The 17,455-nt window shown below is 35.9% G+C and overlaps 1 protein-coding gene across 2 annotated transcripts in view; it reads left to right on the forward strand.

Moving 5' to 3' along the window:
- Positions 1-17,455, forward strand: part of MBOAT2 (membrane bound glycerophospholipid O-acyltransferase 2) — a 100,860-nt gene extending 83,405 nt beyond the window's left edge. For both annotated transcript variants that reach the window (XM_072855086.1, XM_072855087.1), the window contains 5 exons: positions 1,852-1,955; positions 2,301-2,365; positions 7,305-7,437; positions 9,964-10,115; positions 10,721-17,455. In XM_072855086.1, the coding sequence (XP_072711187.1) occupies positions 1,852-1,955; positions 2,301-2,365; positions 7,305-7,437; positions 9,964-10,115; positions 10,721-10,943 (677 nt within the window). In that variant the 3' untranslated portion in view covers positions 10,944-17,455. The remainder of the gene's footprint in view (positions 1-1,851; positions 1,956-2,300; positions 2,366-7,304; positions 7,438-9,963; positions 10,116-10,720) is intronic.

Here is a 17,455-nt window from a genome sequence, read left to right on the forward strand (position 1 = left end):
TTTGGTAAAATACTGAAGAAAATAAACTATATCAATGCTGTATTTTTAGTTTGCTAAATAACTTTTTTTACCTTCTTCCTTAGACTTTGTCTTATCTAAATTTCTAATGGTATGAGTAGAATGCGAGGTGGCCTTAACAGTTTTACTGGATGTTATGCTTTTGAGTTGTACATTGCTATTCTTTGCACTTGAGAAAAAAAAAATCTGTTAATAAAATTAATTACTTAAAATTAATACTTACTAAAATGCTAGTTAATAAAATGAGTACTTACTCTAGCCGTAGTCTTTGTATGCTAGCAAGAGATTATGGAGTTCGTGTCTTCAGCTGTTTCTAATTGAGCATAAAATCATTGTCTAATGTTTGAAGTTGACATCAGTGATATTAGGTGTATAGCAGCGAATTTTGTTGCTTTCAAAGATGTTTTTTAAAAATGGTTATTAATTAGGAAAATAAAAGTATTAAAAATTACCCTATATTAAATCAAATGTCACAAATACCTCTTCCAGACTGGTAGGTAACTGGAGATACTGAACTTCAGGAAAGGAACTCTTGGAGTCAATTGTTTCTTTTACTTTCCAAATACATTGGATTAATACCTTGAAAAAGTTGTTAGGAAGAAAGGAAAATGCAAAAGATATGAATTTCTCTTACATGTCACTATTGTATAAAGTAAATTCTTTTTAATATGGTAATACAAACTGAGCAATTTCTCTTGCCTTGCTAGTTGTGATTTAAAAGGTGACAATCTAATTGCAGTGCTTTAGATGAATTCTGAGCTAGCAGAGAGGGCTCATGTCCTGTAACTAGAGGACTAGATCTGTATTGCTTCTGCAGAGCCTTTTGCCTACCTTGCTTCAAATTCCTCAGGACTTCTCTGAACTGGGAGAGGAGCTGGCATTCTTCTCCCCATGGTCACTTATTTATCCACATAAGTGGATACATGGTTGGGTTCATGCCTCATGGATGTGAGTCCATGTTTGGGTGCATGCAACCAAGCGCCTGGTTCAACAGAGGCAATATTTGGAAAAAACCTCATTTCCTTGCAAGGGGCCATCCTAATTTGAGAAGTACAGCTGAGGAAATTTTAGTGTCTGCGCTAACAAAGCCGAGGCAAAGGTGATGACTGAAAGTGAGAGGCGGTATTCAGACTAAACTCCCTTGTATTTTCCTGCATAGTCCAGATGATGGTAGCAGCTTTTTCTCCTAGGGAAGAATATTGTTTGCTTTGAACTCTTTGACCTTTGACTTGCATTGTAAACACTTTGCATTCAGAAGCGTTGTTAACAGTGGCCTTGTGCCATTAGTGGAAATGTGATGCACTCAGCACTGCTTAGTAAATTACTGTTATCTTCTATTAGGTTTGCACTGCTCTGTGCGGTGCTGTAAACGTGCACCTGCTTGAAGTGAATCATGCAATTTTATCTGTATGCTTTAAACATCGCTGTTGCTGCATAACGAAGACCAAAGACATGCCTCTGAGTGTTGAGCTGCTATCTCAAATCATTACAACCAGCCACTGTTTCATAGTCTTGATTCATCTCATTGAGTTTGTTTTTCTGTCAAATTGCTCAAGCAAGTCTAAGTAGGTGGTATGAGAGAGGGAGGACATCTGTAGTGTGAAGTCAAAAGCGCTACCTTTCATTCTTTTGCTTTTTTAATTGAAAGTTGGTGGGTTGGTTGGGTTATTTTGTTTGTTCAAGTGTCTAATACAGTGGTCCTCAGTATTTAAAAAAATAAATATGTAGCCTTTAAAATGTGATAAATATTTTGAACAAATTACATGTTGTGTGATGCACAATTTGTAATACAGGCAGTTTATAATTCACTTGTTTCTTTTTGTTTCATTGCAGCAGATGCAATTAATAATGCAGCAGGGTTTGGTTTTAGAGGCTATGATAAAAATGGAGTTACACGTTGGGACCTAATATCGAATCTGAGAATCCAGCAAATAGAGGTTTGTTCATGACTCTTTCAAACAAAATACATGCCCATGTAGGTAGTTGCTTGTAATTTCAGTAACATTTCCTACGCATTTTGTTCCTCAAGATAATGGATATGACCTAAGTCAGAAATTATGCGTTCTCACCCTTAGGAAAGGATGGAAAGTAGAGTTTGTTTTGAATATGTTCTACTTGTCAGTTGACTTCCAAAATATTGTGTGGTTATAAGTAGTTGAGTAAACACCTTATTCAACTCATCACAAAGTAAGGGTTTTTTTAATAATTTATATGTCAGAATTCTGAAATATTTTGTAACATTTTACAATTATGGAAATAATTAGTTTGTTTTTCCTTTACAGTTTTCCACAAGTTTCAAGATGTTTCTTGATAACTGGAATATCCAAACAGCTCTTTGGCTTAAAAGGTATTTATTTCTTAAAGGAAAGCTTTTCTCCAATGAAGTTTCTTGTATATATTTGAAGATAATTTAACATTTAAAGCTAAACCCCACAAAACAGTACAGTTGTTTAGCAACTGCACGGGACATTTTCTTGTAATACTTGAATTAAAGCCTCTGAATTTAGAACTTCTGTCTTAGTGTAAACTATCAGGTAATGATAGAAACTGTTTTTCTTCACTGGTCATAGGGAACACAAAAGTATTAATCTGTGGAGGTGTCTCTTTTTTTTCCCTCTTGGCATTCAAAGCAGTGCATGTTGCTGAGAGCAGTAGGCAAAATGCACATCTTTGGCTACTAGCCTGTGGAAACTCTGCTTTTTTTGTTGTTTTTTAGCCACACAGTGATACAGGAACTTCCATACATTCTGTGAGAGAACTTTCTGCTCTCCTTCTGTAATGAGTGCGTGGCAAATATCAAACCCTACAATATGCTATCAAAAAAAATTGCAAACGAGTATCCCTCAGATGCGTTTTTTTCCTTGTCTGGGAAACAGGTATAGTTCCCAATGAACTAAATCATTCTGCTTTTACTACTTCTTTGTGGTAACCCAAAAGTAAAAGTGTTCTTGAGTAGTACATGGATGTTGTTTCCCTTCTCCCAGTCTCTGTATAGATGATCTTTTATGAATAGGTGTGAGGTTAACTAAGACCCCCATCCTGGGATCACTGAGGGCTTTATCTCTTATTCTAGGATGGCTCGCAATGGGATGTTGCTTCCATCAAATTTCTTTATAGTGTATTGTCTTTCTTCTGTAATTTTTTCCCTAAATATTTTCCTGACCCAATTAAAAACAGAAATTTAAATTTATGCAATTATTCTACTTGGCTCAATAGGCAATAGAGTCTGTTGCTAGGACAGTCAGTAAGGAAGAATTGCATGCTTGCAGGTATTGAAAATGTATCACTTAATAAAGAAAATAAGCTATTTTAAAATGGATTTTAATTTAGTTAGAGAACAGAATTTTATCAGTATTAAAACTTAATAGGAGAAGGTTGTGTTCCAACAAACTTTCAAAGCTCCTGAATTGAATGATGTTAAAGTAAAACTCCTTTTAGTGGAGACAAGTACCATTTCTGTTAAGAATTGAAAGAAAAAAATGCAAATCAATTTTTCAGGGTGATGTTAAAAGAAGACGCAAAGAAAAACTGAAGCATCTCCTTTAATAAATATTTTTAAGAACAATTAAGTTCAATTTAAGAACAATTAATTGCTCTTAAATTTTTAAGAACAATTGTAGAAGAATCCGAGGGTCATCTAAATACATATTGATTCTGCCACAGTGAAAGGGAGAAGGGTGGATGTTTTCTTAAAGATTTGTTGCAAGTAAGAGATGTTTTAATGATTATATACGAAGCATAAATATTGGTCCACAATATATATGATATTACCAATAATTTGGTTAGTTGCAATGTTTGACTAGAGGACAAGCTCATGTATTACTCTAAACATCCACTTTTAATACATCACCTGTTTACCATTTAAGGAAATATCTAAAATCTTAAGCATTTATCTCGCATGAAATACAGAAATATCAGACGTCAGCATTCATTCTGTTCTTCTCTGATACTCTTGAAAGAGGAACCGAACTTAAACCCTGATTGTGTGTAAAAACAAACCCTTTGTAAAAACACAGTTAACCATCTACAGATCATAAAGAAGTTCAATAAACGCTTACTGTAAATCACAAAATACAGCAGTTCAAAGGTATTATTGTTACAAACATGCAGGTTAAAATAGGTATTTACATAGTAGCCTATATCAACAATATATATAATGATAATGTTTCCTGACTGGGGAAGCTGTTATGTTCCCCCTCAGCCTGTTCGTTGTTTTTTCCAAAGAAAACATCTAATTCCTTTTGTCTTTGGTCATGTTTGCAAAACTTCTGTGGTTCTTGTTGCTCTCTTCTGGCTTCTTTCCGAACTTTCTGTCGTCCTACAGTAGATGCAGTACTTCTGCTAAGATCTCCAGGGTCTTTCCCTGGCTTGTTACAGGCAGAGTTGAATGCTTTGAATGGATTAATTACCTTTCTTTTCCTTAGATAACTCTTGCTAATACATCACAGTATTACATCTGTCTTTTTGTGGCAGCAGGCTAGTGTTGATTCATGCTCAGCTGATAACTCAGTGTTTCATGCTGTTGATTCATGTTCATGCTCAGCTACACTTCTTCAGTAATGTTAAATGGACGGGTACTATTTTGCATCTTCCACTTTTCCTCTTAGATGTTCTGGACTTTGGACTTCATCTTGTTGATTTTGGAACATCATTCAAGTCTGTCAAGATAATTTTGGATTCTAGTGCTCTATCTGTTAAGAAAACAACGCCAATCTCCTTCATTCTCCCCACACCCCCCAAAAAAAAGAACGGGAAGGCAGGGTGGGAAAATAACACTTCTCAGTCTACCACCCAAGCTCGTAATGAAAGTATAGAACCAGACCAAGGGCAGTACCTTGCTGAACAGTTGATGCATCTTCCCACTTCTAGAGCAAATCATAAATAACCTGAACCACCCATATTTGAATAGATTTTTCTCAGCCTGTTGTGATGACCATATTTCCTTGGTTTGCTTTTAGGAATGTCAAGTGAAGCATTTCAACACAATTTATTACCGAGAAATCCATGGAGGAGTTTTTAAGCTTACTTTTAACTCTTTGAAACTGACACACAAGGATTTTTTTTTTTTCTAGTATATATCTTATCTGACTTGCATTGATATAGCTGAAATTTGATTAGTTAATTTAGGTAGTTTTGTTAGCTCCTGAATGCTTTGCAGGGGAAAATCTGCTTAGAGTAGTTTAAATCAAATAAAGATTTAAGCCATTTATCAATTTATTAACAAGACATAATTAATCACCAGTCAGTGAACTATACATTCAGAATTAATATCAGTACTAGACCAGATAATGTTTTGTAAGTGCTTAGTGTTGTGGCTTAATAAACAAATTTCTAAACACTCTTCTGTAGCTAATCCCAAAGAGTTTAAAAAAGCATACATGCACACACATGGTTACATGCAAACCATGCCTCCGCTCCCAAGGACATGTGGGCTACAAAAACACACCTCCTTCTGGAAGCATGGGCCCCCTGCTTGTATGAACTGCCTGCGGGAGATGTGGGTGCTCCGGCTCTATGTGAGCCTGCTGATTCACATGCTAATTAGAAAAACATGCCATGAGTTCATGTGCATGCAGCTGATAGGGATGAGATATTGCTTCCTGTGTGTTGCATACTGCACTGACAGTCCCCTAGCGGGATGCAGGCTACTCGGTGTCTACCAGGGAGGATGCTCTGTCTTGGCCAAGACGGAGGTCATGATGCTGGTGGGGCGATTTCTGGCAGTGTCAAACCAGGGTTTGATGACTAGTATATTTTGCTCGACGGTGTCTCCCTGACTTGTTAGAAATGTTCCTAGTGCTTTTCTACTTTCTAGGCTGACACCTTCTTTGTTTCAAAAGTCTCTTTGAAATTCCCTGGTTACTGTTTGGTCTGGCCAATGCTGCTTTCCTCTTTAAGGTGATCTGTTGTGGGCAAATGTCCTCAGATAGTTTTGTGTATTATGCATGTAAGCACCTGCGCCCTACGCAGGCCCACATTCTCATCTTAACGGGCATTGTTAGTGAAGCCCTTTGGCAAGGGCAGGGGGGCTCTGCTGGTACCCCACACTGGAGACCTCATAAGATAAAACTTACCACATCTATTTGACTGGAATAAACTAAATTAGCAAAATACAATTTTTGATCTTTCCCTGTTCAGATCCTGCCTTTTTACCTTCTGCTCTTTAACACTGATGGCATCATTTGGTCTCAGCAATCTTTTGTATATATGGAAGTTGTAGTAAAATAATTACATTAGTAGTGAATGTTTCGGCCCTCTGTATCATTAACTTGTCTTCCTCTTTGAATAAGCGACATGCATTCTCTTCTCTCTCTCTGTTACTTGCTATATGTTTATAAAACCTTTTTATGTATTGGTGTCTATGGCCTTTTTTTAGTTAAAACTCATTTTTGTATGTTAGCCTTAGATTCGTGTTCATGCATGCTTGTGTTGTTTATTTTTGCTTCATATTAGTGTGCATCTGTTTCCATATTTCCTATTGCTTTTTGGTTTTCAGATCATTAAAGAACTCTTGATGAAGCCATATCAGGACCTTACCATGTTTCCTATCATTCTTCCACATCACTATGGTTTGTCATTGTGTCATTTAATGTTGTCTTCTAGAAACTATTTTTCTTGGATTCGTATTTCCCGTCTTCCTTCTAGAATTCTTTGCTGTAGGACCTTGCCTAATAATTCGGAGTCTCAATTTTTAGGTAGCAGAGTTCTGCATTCTCCTTATTTGATATTCTCACATCCCTAGAGTCATTAATTATAATTTCATCATCATGCTCACCTAATTGCCATACACAGACACATTTTCAACTGTAGTCTCTCTATTACTCAAAATTTAAGGTAGTTGTTACTTTTTCCCTTCTCCTATAAGCTGCTTTCATTTTATGAAATATACATATCTGACTGATCGCAGGAGTTTGCGGGATAGCCTGTGCCTTCCAGTGTACCTTTTCAAACACATTCTTGGATGGCTCAAGATCCCTCATTAACACCAACACCTGTCTTTGGACATTTCTGTATCACCTCACTATAAATAAGTACCATATGTGATGGCACTGAGGATAGGTTAGCACTGAGGGGTTAAATCGGGAGATGTGAATAGCTTTAAGTAATTTCTGTAAGTCATAATATAGTGGCAACATTATTAAATAATAATAAACTGCAGTTGCATTGCAAATGATGTGTTGGAGATTAAAGTGCTAGAAGTATAAATGTATAAAAGACAACTGTGGGAAGATTGTTGGTGATCTGTGTCTCATGTTATTTATTTTGAATTGTCTTTGACTTGCCAGAGTGTGCTATGAGCGAGCCACCTTCAGCCCAACGATCCAAACCTTCATCCTCTCTGCCATTTGGCATGGGGTTTACCCAGGATATTATCTAACATTTTTAACAGGAGTACTAATGACACTAGCAGCACGAGCTGTAAGTACCAACCAAGTATCTTCTTAAATAATAACTAGTTCTGTAAAAGAAAATTGATTGTGTTCTGTAGTCCAAAGATGCTATTTACAGTTGACACACACACAGTCTGTCTGATAGTTTTGTTTACTTTTTTTAGTTATGAAGTTCTAGGGTTTTTTTAATGATTATTGATCAGATTATTGATCAGTTAGTCAGTAGAAACAAGCAAGACTGTACACAGCCTCTAACATCTTTGTAGCATATCTCTTGTGGAAGCCCTTCCTCTGTATTAACTGATCTTGTATTATTATGCCATGCTAAACAAGATGATGTTATCTAAGGTCATTTTGAAAAAACTTTAGCTTAAAATTTGGGGGGTTAGTGCTATTTATAGAGTCTGTCCCCCTCCCTAGTTTCTGTCCAGTACTATTGTAAAGATGGTAACTAAAGAATGCTCCCCCTCAACCAGCAGATAAACATCTCTATTACTACTCAAAACTGGCCAGCCAGCAGTGCAGTCACATTAACAACCTTTTACAGCTGCTATTCAGAACCATATGGAACCAGCAAATCTGCCAAGAAATCTCTGTCCTGCTTGAGAAAGCTGCGTAAGAACAGAGGCAGGTTTATCAGTTACTCAAGGGGAAAGAGGAACAAAAAAAATTAGCTGTCAGCTCAGAGCAGAGTAACAGCCCCCTTTTCTGTCAAAAGAACCAGGAGAAGAGAAATGAAGCAGACTGCTCTTTGCTATAATAGCTAGGGGAAGGTGGTACTTCAGATTTAGATTGTTACTAATGGTAATAAAACAGATGCTCCTCCTCTTTCTTCACAAAGATAGTCCTTGTTTGACAGAATTGACTCCTTTCTTTACAATAGGTATAGCTCCCTTCTCCTTTCCAGACTCTATCACAGTGAACTTTTGACATTTATCAGCCAGGGGCTGCTAAGGTGCCAAGGTTCAGGGACAGTTCACAGGTAAAAGTTGTTGTGTTCTCTCAGTAAAGTGAGTCCAGTAAATCGGTGTGCTCACTGCATTTCGTCCTGGGCTTTGCTAGTAAGCTACATTGTATTCACATTTTGTATGTATCAATCAATAGGCTATTAAATAAAAATATTGTTAGTTTCTGTATGAACAGTTACTTAACGCTAACTGGTAAGATATGTTAGAGGTACTTTAGCATGTTTGTTATTTAACTCTACTAGCCTTTATTAAGGCTGCAAAGTTTGGCAGCTCTGACCCACACCTTCTGTTCCTGTCATGCCTAAGCATGTATTCAACTAGCTTTACTCCCTTTAATCATTACGTGTTTCACAATCAGGTGTTTACTAGAGGCAATTATAGATTTATCTTAAAAGTTGTCCTTCAAGTCCTAAAATACTAGATTTCTCTACAAGAAATTATGTGGAACTTCATCCAAGTTTTACAGAACTCAGGAACAAGTCATTGCACGTGACCATAGCAGAAAACTGGCGGGGATGGCAGACGGTAGGATGAAGGCTATGTAGCTAGAATATCTTGTTTTACTTAGCTTAACTAAGCAAAGGTTGAGTGGGAATGTGATACCTACAGGGGAATTTGAGTAAGAAGGACAAGAAGGGTAAAATGGTTTTTAATGTGAAGAACGAAATCAGCACAAGCTATCCTTCCATATGTTCTTTAGAACCAAGAGTTCTAAACGAACTGAAGGATGAATAAGCTAAACTGTCCTTTGGTGTGCAGCTTTTCAGAGAGGACTACCTCAATGCGGATGATTGGACAGTGGCAACTGTGATGCCAAGCTACACAAAGGCTGAATTGAGCACATCTTGGCTTGTCAGCAAATGAGTGTGAGCAAGGATGACAGTTCAGTCAAAGGAAGGAGGGGCGAAGATCTACTGGTGTCTTTTTAATTATAGACTTAAATAAAACTGAACCCAAACCTGTGTGGGTTTTGGATTTTTTTAAATACCTTTGGTATTCCATTGTTTGAACAGAGTTTTATGAACAAAAGACTCGGCGTAGAAAATTGAGTCCTTTGATAATAGTCCCACTTGATGTTAGCTGTTACTAAGACTCCTGAAATATGTCATTGGAACTGATGTTTTGTATATTCTGATTTATACCCTACTTGTCCTAAAATATATCTTACTAGCAAGTATATGAAAATGGCTTACCATATAGGAGCTTTCAACAGAAGCGTTCTGGCTTTCATTTACTCCACCACTCTATATTTACAGAATGGCTTGATAGAATAGAATGTCTGCCTCATTCAGACAAGTAGTCCAAAGTCGCATTGGATTCAGGGGGGAATTAATTTACTTAAATTCTGCTTAAATTCATAAATACTTAAATTCCTGTGCTGGATGAAGCACACTACCCTAAAAAGCAGGGAATTTGAACTGACTTCTATTAACATTGATGGGTGTTTTGAATAGTTCAAAGATACTTGACCAAACTGTAGCATTTAAATTCATCCTATGAATTTTGTGGAAGTGCAACAAACCCTGTACAGAAGATAGCTCTCAAACTTTATTCCTAAGCTAACTTACTCTTATCTGCTTTTTCAGGTAAGAAACAATATCAGACACTACTTTGTTGAATCTCCTGCTGTTAAACTATGTTACGATATTATAACATGGATGGCAACTCAAGTAGCAATAAGTTACACAGTCGTGCCATTTGTACTGCTCTCTGTAAAACCCTCTTTCACCTTTTACAGGTAAGCACATTCTACCTGTTTCCTTTTTCTTTTCTTTAACTTTGAATAGAAATATTTTCTGTGGCATAAGATTTCTGAAGCTATTTTAGTGATAACTATAAGACTTGTTAGCTGAGCAAACTATATTTCTGTTCTAGTGCTCTAACATAGTTTGTGTTGTGTATGAGAAACCATAAAGTGATCTCATTTTCCTGTCATAATAGACTTATTTTTCCTGGGGCAGGGAAAAAAAAACAACCAAAAACAAAACCAGAGATTACTGGTTTTGAGATTTTTGTATGCACTTGAGTGTACTGTATGCACTTGAACTATTTTATAGCAAGACTAGATAATGATTTCCCAAAAGTAACTTTTGTGAAAAATAGTTGAAAGCAGACTTCTCTTCACTTTTCATCTCCATTACAGCACTAGGTACTGTGGGGGAAGACTTCATTTCTGATTTCCCCCTTATTACTTTTCTTAAAAAGGAAATATTAATGTCGTCTTGACTTAAATGTCTTACGTGCAAAGTACTGTATGCAAGTAGGTTTTGACAGTTTCTTCCTTAAGCATCCTGTAAGAGTGGTCAGAGTTTTACTGAATTATTACTTTTGTTTGTTTTTTAGCTCCTGCTATTTCTGTCTTCATGTTGCCAGTATCCTGGTGTTGTTGGTATTTCCATTGAAAAGAACTCAAAAAGGAAGTAAAAAGCATGAAAGCATCCAGCCCGTGTGGTCCAAAAAACTAGAAGAAGAAAATCTTTTGCAAAAAAACAGTTATTCCGCAACAAATAATAGTTGCAGTCAGAAACAAGAAATAACCTGCAGATATCAAGCATTAAAACAGTGATTAAGGAAATACTATGATGAATATATTTTGTATGTTTTCAGAAACCCATTTTTAGCACCTTTTAAAGGGGTTTGTATTTGTTTGCAAAGATGTTTAGTAAGAAAAGAATGCATTACCTAGGAAAATCACATACAATAGCAAGACTGGAAACAAAACAAATTAACCCCTCCCATGCCATGTCCCTGTGGGTCACGCCTTATATGAAGATATTACCATTATTTCAATGGGCACTCAGGACTTGCAACGTATGTCCATAGGGTCATATGTGTGCCCTTTGCTGAATGTACGTTGTGTATCCCAAGGCACTGATGGGGTGGAATAAAATTGTGTCAGTCTAGGATTAACAAATGGAAATTAATTTTTCCAAATGAATGACTTGCCTTAAACCCTCTATTTACTGAAATATTGTTTCTAAGTGGGTATTTTCAAGTTTGATTTTATGTGGAAAGCATATTTCAAATCTATAATACCATATGCTATAAAGAAGATAACAATAGAAATGCGAAGTCATTAGAAGGCTTTTGAATCTTTAGAAGGGAATTGCGATAAGCATCTCAGTATTTGGAGGGTTTTCTTAAAGTATCTCAAACTATTACAGTACATTATGGAACTGTAAACATTACTGATGCCAAATTATAGTTAGGTTTCTTTGATAAAGAGTATAATTACACATAGCCCTTCTGAATGGATTTAAAAAAAAAAAACAAAACACTGGGAGGTTCGCCTTTTCCAGGGCTTGATAGCTCTAATCTAGGTTTCTCTTACTTTAAAGTACCTAAAAACAATAAAAAAAACCACCACCAAATGGAATTTGCAGCTAGAGAAGGAAAGGCAACCATAGGACACAAGACAATGTGCAAGCACCAGGATTTCAATGAAAGTGCATTTTTACCCTTAAATACCAGAAATACTTGTTCCAGAATAGAACTGTTTTACAAAAAATTATTTTTAATACTTAAAGTTGTTTTGAATTTTCAGGCATACAGTAGTTAGTTGATGATGCTTTCAGTAGAAAATAGTAAAATTACCTTGAGCTCTAGTGCACAGGTAGTCAAACATGAAATTACTATCACAACCAATTTCTGTATGCTTGATGATTGATGGCCCTTTATGCAAAGAAGCATATGAATTTGAGGAAAAGCTTTTTTTTTAAATTAGAATTTTAGATGCAAAATTCACGTCATATTTGTGGGTAACATAATGAAAGAAAGAAATCCTTCTGACTGACTTAATTATGGAAGTGTGTCAAGGGAATAATGCAGTGATTATATCTATTCCAGACCATTTATTGTGATGGTGGTCCCTGCCAGAGTACTACTGTTAAAGGGCTACATTTTAATTGCTTACATTCTGTATTTTCTTATAACTTTTTTTAAGTAAACACAAACTGTTTATCCACATGGGTTTTCTTAGCTTTAAAACTGACACAAAATACTATTGGAGAAAAATAATGCAGCTTGTTGATTAATAACCTACAAATGAATGAGAAAAATTTTGTCATAATATTTTGAACCTTAAATTTTTCATCAAATATCTGGCACTAGTGGGGTGAATATTCTTAGTACCAGAAGTGCAGTGATAGTCCTCAGCTTTGGGGATACTACCATGCAAAAATAGTCACAATATGTCTGGCTTACTCTAAAGAACCAGATCCTAAGTCAGGTCAGAGTCGTTTCCTTGCTGTGATAGTTCTGTGTCTGGCCTTGGGCTCCTTGCCTAAAACTCCAGGAGGATAACATACCTTTTCCATATATGTAGGTTAACACTAATTAAATTACACAGAAAGGGGGAGCTAAATATGAAATGAGAGTGGATGAGTCTGTTTAGATGAGCAGTGATGTTTGTTGTTTCAGTGACAGCTCTATTATCGTTAAGATAAAATAATCTGACTTCTAAATCCTTACTTTGATTACCCAGGTAGACCTCCCCTTATATGGGATTGTGGTTGTCATATGCCTCTTTGAAATGGCATTATGGGTTTTTCTGTTGTTTATAAGTAAGGGCACAATAGTTTCTTTATGTCTGATTATCCTTATCGGATACAGAATCAGAAAAGACATTTTTCCACTTTCTGTTCTTGAAGGGACATTTACATAAAATAACAAGTTAGAATTGCACATTTCTGAGTGAGTGAGTAGAATTAGGGTTGATTCTTTCAGCATTTGTTGCTGTTGAACTTAAATTCCTCTTGTTGGTGCAGTCTACATACCTACCCAAACAAGCACTTTTGGATGCCAGTATAACAGCTAATGTGCCATTTTTCCTATTAATGTTCTGGTACTCTTGTTTTCTGGTTTTGGCATGCGTGCCCATATGTGCGATGGAGGCTTATTAATTATTCATTATGAAATATGAAAACAGTTGTAAGCACTCCCTGTAAACAAGCAGGTTTAAGATAGTGAAGACTGGTACTTCAGCGTGAGTGAATTCATAGGTACAGTTTTGTTGAGAACTTTTGTAGATGGGGAAGTTAAAACAGCTAAGAAAATATGTACATGCTTTAGTCAGGCACAAGTGGCAAGATATGGGTTTCAAAATTGGATGTGACTGGTGTCTGTGTGGAATACAATTTTTCCTTCATGATTTGAACCCCTTAAATAATTGCAATGCAAGAAAATTATGACAATTAATTAGTTCTGCACAGAATTTATTTTTAAGAGTAGTGTTCTAGAATTTACCCTTTAAATGTCATTGCTGAATATAAAAGTACTTTGAACCAAAATCTGCTCTTCATGCAAATGAATTCTCTTGGGGACTATGGAACGAGGTTTTTTGTTTTAACGGCAGCACTCTGATTTTAGTCAAACTGGAGTTTTGCTGTTAGCTTTCCCTCTAGTAAAGCTAACTAGTAAAGCTTTCCCTCTGCTTTACTAGTTTTCTGCCTTGGTATCGCACTGGATCCTTTTTATCCATTCAGTCAGAAAGTCAGGAGCAGCCAGCCCCGATGCTTTAGGTAATTTTTAGGTTTTACACACATCATTTTAGAATACTGAATTTGAAAGGATGGTGGTGATTTACTATTGCTCTTGCTGAGAAAAACAGTAGAAAGTAAATTTCCTAGAAATGTTTTGGGCATGAAGGAAACATGGGTTTAAGTATTCTTTCACTTAATTAATGTATATCCAAAAGGTAAAAGTGTTTTCTGTGTTGCAGATCAGCACACTATGAAAAGTAAATACAACATATCATTCATAATTTTATGGTGCTTTGCAGATATTTGCCTATTGTGAACAATTCATTCAGGCACTTAATGAGTTAATGTTAATTAGTAAATGTAGTCACCCTGATAGTAACTATTTGCTTGCTTAACCTTTTTTAACCTTTATGATTCAGTATTAATGAGAGAGATATATATTATATATTTAAATAATACTTTCAGTGGTGCCTACTACTGTTGTAATCGGGAAGGCTTTGTTAGCTTTACAGTTACAGATATGCCCTTCTTATTCAGGAAACTTATTCTTCCATGGCCATTCCTTAAGTTGACATGTAGACAACGTTTCAGTAATAGGTGACATTTTAAAATATATTACCATGTAAAAATATTGGTATGCATTTCAACATGCTCTTGATAACAAATCACACTTTAGTGAGAAGACTTTACAAAGAGATCTTTGTATGTTCCCTGCTCTACACTGACTCGTGGTATGAGTTTTACCAGTGTAGTATATTATTTATTAGAAGAATTTTACACTTAAATAACTTGTTCTGTTTCCCCTGTGGGAATAAGTAATATGAATATAAATGCTATGCTTGTATGACAGGATGCACACTAGGTAGTTGTGCCTCTTTTGATGGCATTGATTTGGTTAGTGGTAAAATGTCCTCTGATGCAGAGGAGACCTTTAGCAGATCCTCACCTCCTGTCAAATTCATATCAAAAGTAATTTTAACAGAGTCTGGATTTTTCTCTCAGAAGCTTTGCAAACAAATTGTTGACAATTTGTTTAAATACATGGTCAAATGTGTCCTCACGTTTGCCTGCAAATGTGTCACTGTTGCTTACATGTAAACTTTCACATGCTCAACTTTATAAGTTGGCCTTGAATGATAAAGAAGTTTAAAAGCACAAGTTACAATAATTTAGGCTTTCATTTACCTTATCCTTAAGTCTTTCACTTCATAATTCTCACTGAATTCTGAAATCAGGTTTGAGAATTTTTCATTTTCAATGAAAATTTGGAAATATTGCCATTTATGTTGAAAAGTGATCAGTGTTAGAAAAACAGATGGAAATAAACTTAAGGATTTTAATATGATGCAGACTCTACGTGTAAAAAATATACATTGGTTCTGTGCTGATTCATCACAGCATTTCATTACATTATTAGCCTTTATTTAGGTCCAGTAATACTCGTAAGAGCACTTGGGAGTATTTATAAATTTCCTGTTAAAAATCCAGTTGGGTATAAGTACTTAAAGTATTTAAATACTATGCTGAATAAGTATCTAAGAAGATACTCTAGTGAATTGAGCCTATTCTCATTAGATTATCAGATCTGTCTGCATCGAAGCTAGTTGGCGCTTTCGGTCTTGATCCTCTTCACAGTCGTGGTGGAAAAGCTGGCTGTGAAGAAGTTTCTGGTAAGAACATGTCCTGTCAGTGGCCAGGAGGGTTTGCCACAGAGTTCCTGGGGGGACCTAACCCTACATGCAGAGCTTGACAGAGGATCTAGTTGCTTGTGACCCAGGCTGCAGCTGCTCTATGCTACATCTGCCTGGATTTTTGTATGTGTTTGCTGTCTTAACCTAGACATTTTGCAAACACCATGAAATCCAGGCATCCACAAAGTCACCCTGCAAGGTTACAACTGCAAATATTGCAACAGTTGCTTATTATGGTCAAAACTAAATGAAAGAAAAAAATTAATTTCTTTAAAAACTTGTTTTGAGATGAGCTTTATGTGTGTTTTTTATAAAACCTAACCATCAACTGTAACAATTTTCATCCCATTAAATATTTAAGACATAATTTTGCTCACTTTAGGTATACAAATGTGCAAAAGCAAATTTTTCCACTTCATCATATTCTGTGCATTAGCTGTGTGTCCCGTGACTTAGGCCTGGTTTTGGTTTTAGGCGTTTTTAGATTGTCTAAATCCATGTGCATATCCATATAAACATTGTGTAAACTTTATGAATTGACAAACTGTAGTTATATATAGTGTGCATAAATATACTTAAAATAGGCCATATCAATATTTATGGGAGGCTAGTGTTGAGCCCTCCAGTTGTACACTACATCTGCTGAAGGCTGTTGGGCTCCATTCTCAGAGTACTAAGCTTTCTGCTTCCTAAAGTGAAAACAGAATCTGTTGGTTACACTTTAAGTGGAAAGTAAAGGGCTTCTTTCACTCTGTTGCAAAACCAACCCTTACAAGATATTCTGCTGTAGGCTATGAATACTAAATTTGACTTCCGATATATGACTGAAATCTGAGTTAGGGCCACTTCCGGGGGAAACTTTTTATATTAATAGTGACTCAGTCCAGCACCTTATTCCAAACGAACCTCTTGGCAAGAGAGACCTCTGCACAATCTTCTTCCTTCCTTTCGTCCTCTGAGGGAGGAATACCCCAAGCTGGATTTTCATTTAGGTTTCTCTACAGTATGTCATAAGAACAGATAGCTGCGGTCCATGCTCTAGTCGGATGAGGCTTCCAAACTGTGACGATGTAATCTGAAACAAAAAATAGAGAAACAGGGTGCCTAGAGATCGGTAATCAGAATAGTGCAGCACTACATATTAAAGGTGCAACAATCTTTTGTCACATTAAGTTAAGGAGTATTTGCCTACGCATATTTTGCCTTTCTATGTGTTTACCAGTTCTCTTTACATCTTTTCTTTGTACCTTCTTTTGTCCCGTGGTGTTGACTATTTCTATGAAGAATCTTCTGATGTGTCTTACTGTGACAAAGGTGTCAAAATGATACAATAGTAATTAGGTAGTTATTCTTAAATCCCAGACCTCAGATGTGTTCTAGATCAGTTAGAAGAGAACATTCAAAATGTATTGAATGAAAAATAGTGTAAGATGGGTAAATATAGGATTATTCAAAGATGTTGTAATAAATTATTCAATTTAAGAATTTAAAATGTGGAACTTTGCTCTTTCCTGCCTTGGTTACACATTCAAGGGAATAGTTTTACCTCAATGCAGAAGTAGTTATGCCTCCAACTACCCATACGTTAAGGTGAGAAAACAACCCTAAAAGTGGATAGCTACAGTATTCCTAAATTTGCCTTTCCTGGTTCAGATTATAATGCATTGTTGGTGAATTTCATTTTTATTATTCCAAAATATATATTTTTTAAAAAGTGTTATTTTTCAACAGATCCATAAACTAAGTGTTGGTGTATGGTAAAATTAAAATACCACTGTTAGTTACACTGTGATTGTGATATTTTAATAATTACTTATTTCTAATTTCTCAGCAGTGCTGCAGAAGCAGCATGCTGTTATGTTTTAAAGGTGTTTTTAACTTGCCTATAAATGTTTTTTTCTAATTTG

The sequence above is a fragment of the Ciconia boyciana genome, chromosome 3 (genome assembly GCF_034638445.1).
Source record: "Ciconia boyciana chromosome 3, ASM3463844v1, whole genome shotgun sequence".
NCBI lineage: Eukaryota > Metazoa > Chordata > Aves > Ciconiiformes > Ciconiidae > Ciconia > Ciconia boyciana.